At 42.5% G+C, this 6,000-nt stretch overlaps 1 protein-coding gene across 1 annotated transcript; it reads right to left on the reverse strand.

Moving 5' to 3' along the window:
- Nucleotides 1-2,008: 2,008 nt before the first annotated feature.
- LOC115687647 (disease resistance protein RFL1-like) lies at nucleotides 2,009-3,319 on the reverse strand. Its single transcript, XM_030613276.2, has one exon. It carries the CDS (start codon nucleotides 3,317-3,319, stop codon nucleotides 2,354-2,356), a length of 966 nt encoding a protein of 321 aa, XP_030469136.2. The 3' UTR covers nucleotides 2,009-2,353.
- Nucleotides 3,320-6,000: the final 2,681 nt, after the last annotated feature.

Below are 6,000 nucleotides of genomic sequence, written 5' to 3' on the forward strand. Positions count from 1 at the left end.
AAGCAGAGGAAACTTCACAGTTACGCACTTCACGAGCTCATGGTTCCGAGATGCCTTAAATGTCAACAAGTCTTCTGGGATGAGGTCTACGTCCGGACACCTTCCTGGAAAACTAGTTTAACAGTTTACCTTTTTATTTTGTTATTGTTTCGCAAGAAAATTGCATTGGATATACGGTTCTGTTTATTTCACGGTAGATAGATGATTTGAAAATTATTTTCCTATTAATGATCGCTTATATCACTAAAACGATAAGTCAATAAAAAATGTTTTCATTATCAACAACAATTTATATCTAAACATTCTCATGGATGATAAAAATATTTTTTATTCATGCATTTTTGTAAGTAATACAAACAATTTTAGAAAACTGTTTTTTAAATCATTCATTTTTCGTGTAACAAACACATCTTAAATGTACCGTCTTAGAGTATCTTATGTCTTCAGAAAATTGAAGTCCTCTGATACTAGATTTTGGCCAACTTAACTCATATAATGGCTTCATCTTTTCCCTTATAATTTTTCAACATTAGATTGAGATGCAACGGATCTCAGCTGTTCGACGTATATTAGCCTGGATGGTTATGATTTTTTGTTTTTCGATCCAATGATGAGAAGCCCAAGAGGCATGGTGCCTCCTGGAAACCATAGATTATATTGCAAGGTTTGAGCAACGTGGCACGCTCACACGCGAACCTTTTGATCAGATGAGGGTTAAGAACGGGGGACTGAAAGAGTGGCATGAAGGGTGTGTGGAATAATTCAAGGAACACTAGGCATGACAATTTAGCAGAACTAGTTACATGGAGAGCGCCAGAAAATTTATGTAAAAAAAAGCTCCAAGTTTTCACTAATCTAGAGCAGTCTCGCCTGATAAAAACTTGCTGATACTCCTCCAAATGAAATACCGCAACGAGGGATTAATCGACAATGGAATTAAGGGATAGTACAGCCAGAGTAAAGGAAGGGATGGCTGCGAGAGCGGAGAAAAGGTCGAGGAAAATGGTGAAGCCAATAGAAGCAGAACTTCAAGTCAAAGCCTGAAGCATAAGTCTTGAGGCATGGGGTCTACGGGGGACACTTTCCTGGAAGATGGTTGAGGCAGACAGACGACGAAATTATCATCAAGAGTCTTGCATACAGCTTCTTGGAATTACCCAAAGTCTTTGGGTCATATTGGAGACGTTTCCTGGTCGCTTTCATGCGACTGGTTGATGCCTTGTGCATTGTGCTGCTAAACATATACATGGTATTAGATATTTGGGACTATATCTTAGTCCCCTTTAGCTTTTATGCTTCATCATCATATCACACTGTATGTTGTTGAGAGGACGCAATAGAAGCTCAATATCTCTACCCGGAGAGATCGCAAAAAGGGATCCTAAGTTCGAGTTCATCAACATATCTAGTTGGATCCACATTCACTCAAAAGCATAAGTCAATGAGTTATATGCCAATTAGGATATATTAATTGTTTGGGAAAATTGTCCAAAAGGTCATAAACCTAGCAAATTCAATCATAAACTTTTCAATTTTGCCAATTCAGTCTTAAATATTTTCACGTTTTGGATCCGTCAGGCTTGTTTTCTTCGGAGGATGTATGGGCACTCTTGTAGATGATGTGCAAAGTTTATGTAGGAATATGTCGTTAGAGCTGTTAGATTAGAAGTTCTTGGAGAGTAGTTGTATCAAGTTCACGTACAAAGGAGGAGCATCCAGGATCTTCTCCACCGCCACCGTTGATAATTTTGAAGAAGTAATCTTCTCGCTCGAAAATCTGCTTCAATTTTGCAAGAGATGGGGTTGGACAAGGAGAGCAGAGGTGTGCGAGAACGAGAGTTGAAAGCGAGTCATTTGATTATTGCATATAGTTCTTACAAATGAAGATGTGTTGATTGCAAGTGATCCCAAAATTGTCACAATGGGAGAAGTTTCACAATAGCTTAAAAGAACACTTGGGCTGGAACATAAACAAAAAGCACTTGAACTAAGGCCATGAATAGGCAGAGAGAAAAGTTAATCGGTGGATACGCAACTGTCAAGCTAAGCTCAGTCAATGAAAGTGCCATCAAGATAACCCCCTACCCTAAAAAGGCAATACAGATTGAAAGAAACCCTTCAGTCCTGATGTCCTTTTTAAAAGATCAAGCTTGTCAAAATGCTGCAATGATACAAAAAGGAAAAGAAAGAAAATCAAAATTTCTGCTATCATAGGTTATGTTAAATGGATATGATGAAGAGAGGTGCTTCTAAAATCTTCTCTAACTTGGGGACATCTACAAATCCCGAGTTGCTCCATGGAATAACAGATGATCGTGCCCCTCTAACATCCCAGTCAAGTTCATCAACGCGCTCAGACCCGCACATTCCCTCTTGCAACTTCTCCAACCCCTCTAATTCTAGTTTTTACACTTTCTTCCAACCCTTGACGTCTCTCCTCGGCAAGAGTTGGCACATGGACAAGCTCGTGGCAATTCATTTGCTCGCACACATCCCTCGATCGTGATGTCACGATCAATTTGCATCCATTTCTTTCTAGGGCTATACCCACTTCTTTCAAACAGTAATATATCCCAACATCATCCAAGATAAAGAGAAGTCTCCTACCCTGCAATGCCTCCTTCAGTCTTGCGCCCCAGTAAACACCACTCACCTCCGTCAAATCTAGTTTGAGATAGTTTGCAATGTCAGTTTGTATCGTACCAACAGTGCCTTCTTGCGATACAGCGACCAAACAAGCACCATCGAACCTTGGACAATCTCGCACTATTTGATCATGTATATGCTTTGCGAGAAAGGTTTTGCCTGCTTCCGCCTGTCCCCAGACACCCACACGGAGCACCTCTTCGTTCATCAAGCAATCCCAGATCTCATCCCTTTTTGTTTGAGAAGCTTGTCCCACTAGTTCACCTGGTTGTAGTTCATAGCCTCGGGCCGGTTTCACATCCAGCGTGAGACCGTTATCAAATCTTCCCTTCTCGTGCAATTTGTCCACTTCAGTCGCAAGGCCACGCACCTGATGGGCCCACATGAGACGAGAAAGGAAATTCACCTCTTTAACTTTTCGTCCTAACTCGTGGACTTGACCCTCCCGCAATCCTACATTTTGTATCCACAAGTGAACTTCTTTCTTCCTTCTCTTTCCTGGTCTCCTCTCTTCCTGCTCCAGTTCCAAACTTATGTCAGCCTTCCTGGCTGACAGCAGTCCCACATTCATTTCCAGAGAATCCATCTTCGGTTCGACTCCGCTGAGGTCGCTGACCTTTTGAACGAGACTGAGGGCATGTTTGGCGATTCCCAGAATTGTGTTGACATCCATTGTAAGACTGCTGAGAGCATTAGGGGAAAAATGTCGTCAATAAGTGTTTGAGGTACAAAACGTACAAAAATCTCATCATTTTTAGATCAGTTTTCGAAGGAAAACAACCAAAAGTTATCCTCAAAATTGACTTGTGGACTGAAAACAAGGTACTGTTTGATATAAGAAAGTCGAATGAAAAGTGGAATTCCAACTAGATTGCTTTTTTTTTTTTAATATGCATCATTTCACTGGCTACTGAATCAATCATACGAGCAATTTGAGATAGTTTAAATGTGTCAACGACAATAACAAAGGGGGACATCAACCAAAAAAAAAGAAAAGGAAGAAAACGGGACTAGAGAGAGTGAGAAATGCTATAAGTACTAAGAAAAAAGTACTAAATATTGTTTACCAAATGATCTGGTATGAGATTACTGGTCAATTAAAGGATTCACTCTTTCTATATGATCTAGCTTTTAAATTATTGAAAGAAGATGACATAGAGGTGATTATTGCGATTTTACGCCATTTAGTAAAGAGTCTATTGGGACATCTTGGATTAACTCACTCAAATTTTTGTTTGCATTGACCCATCCTATACCATATCTTAGGGAGGCATATAAATAAGCACTTTCCTAAGAGAGACCTATCCTGCTAATGCTCTCACCTGAGCAACTTCAACATTGGAGTTCCAATGCTAAACTTGCCATTAAATCATAAGGCACTTCTTATGAGTTAATTTAAGATTCACATATATAATCTTAAAACGTCCTCCCCACATTCAGTGTGTAATTTAGTTCATTCCCGCCACCTTTGCCTTCCTAGATGCCTACCAGGAGCTGCTCGTCAAGGCACTCTCGCCCCAACGATCACTCCCGACCCTCATTGGACCGGGTAACTACAGGATCACCAGTTTCCGTGTAATTTGTCCTCAAATCACACACCTATTGGAAGGTCCCGCTTTGATACAATATTGTGAAATCCATAGATTAACTCACTTGATGTGTTGTCACTTTTGGCCCATCCCACATGGAGCCTCACGGATTAGTCCTTTGGCGTATAAGTAGACACTTTTCCAGGAGGTTACCCTTCCTAGTAGTGCTATTACCTGAATACGCTTAACATTGGAGTTCCAATGATAAACTTGTCGTTACTCAGAAGCCACATCTTGTGAGTTAATTGGAACTTCACATATATAATACAAGAACGTTTTCCCCATGTTCGGTGTGCAATTAGGTTCATTCCTATCACATTCGCCATCCTAGGAGCCTATCGGAATCCGGTGGGCCTGGAACTACCCGTTCCGATGAGAACGAGGTATGGATCTGGTCCTAATGATCACCCCCCTCCCCCAAGGTGATCACTCCTTGTTCTTATCGGAACGGGTAGTTATAGGCCCACCCGCTTTATTGTGACTCGCGCTCTGATGATCACTCCCCATTGTCTTCGGAATGGGTAGTTACAAGCCCACGAGCTTCCACCTCCAAGGTGGGCCTGTAACTACCCATTCCGATGAGAACGAGGTATGGATCCGGTCCCGATGATCACCCCCCTCCCCTGAGGTGATCACTCCCCGTTCTCGTCAAAACGGGTAGTTATAGGCCCACCCGCTTCTGTGTGACTCTCGCCCCGACGATCACTCCCCGTTCTTTTCAGAATAGATAGTTACAAGCCCACCCGCTTCCGCGTGACTCTCACCCCAATGATCACTCCCCGTTGTCGTCGGAATGGGTAGTTACAAGCCACTAACTTCCACCTCCACGACGGGCCTGTAACTATTTGTTCCAACGAGAACGAGGTATGGATTTGGTCCCAATGATCACCCTCCCCTCCCCCGGGATTATCACTCCCGTTCTCATTGGAACGAGTAGTTACAGGCCCAGTCGCTTCCGCATGGCTCTCGCCCCAATGATCACTCCCTTTCTCGTTGGAACAGCTAGGTACGCGCCCACCGGCTTGCACGTGCCTTTGTCCTCGAATCAGCAGAGGAGTTAAGAGAATTAAGAGACTTGTTGATAAATTCAGCGGTGCATAGGATTCAGAGTCCGTGCACCTGGCAGAAACTTGCGGATAATCCTCCAATGAAGTACTGCAACAAGAGCATAATTTCAACAAGCGGACGAATTGAGAGAATATATAGGCAGAGTAAAGGAAGGAATGGCCACGAGAGAGAAGCCAAAGGAGACGAAAAGGGTGGAGTGAATAGAAGCAGAGGAAACTTCGCAGTCGTTCTGCTCTTTTAAGTCAATGCCCGAAGCAAAAGTCTTAAGGCAGAGTAAAGGAAGGAATTGCCACGAGAGAGAAGCCAAAGGAGACGAAAGGGGTGGAGTGAATAGAAGCAGAGGAAACTTCGCAGTCGTTCTGCTCTTTTAAGTCAATGCCCGAAGCAAAAGTCTTAAGGCATGGGGTCTACGGGAAACACCTTCCTCGAAGATGGCTTTATGTTGATTTAACATTTAAAGCCCTCTTTACCTTTTCTGCTTTATGATCGCTTGTTCGCAATGGCACCGCCAATTTACCTTTGCATAATTGTCCGAGCCAGAAACGATAGAATTATCATCATCAAGAGTCTTGCATACACCTTCTTGGAAATAGCCAAAGTCTTCGGGTCACATTGGAGGCGTTCTTTATTTGCTAAAACAGTCGCTTTCATGTAAAAAACTAGTTGATGACTTGTTGTGCATTGTGCTGATAAATAT

The sequence above is a fragment of the Syzygium oleosum genome, unplaced genomic scaffold (genome assembly GCF_021117445.2).
Source record: "Syzygium oleosum isolate NSW1041296 unplaced genomic scaffold, Sole_v2.1 Sole_v2.13, whole genome shotgun sequence".
Taxonomy (NCBI): Eukaryota; Viridiplantae; Streptophyta; class Magnoliopsida; order Myrtales; family Myrtaceae; genus Syzygium; species Syzygium oleosum.

Excerpts from the sequence above, each read along its gene's own strand:
- LOC115687647 (XM_030613276.2), bottom strand. The coding sequence starts at position 3,319 with ATGGATGTCAACACAATTCTGGGAATCGCCAAACATGCCCTCAGTCTC.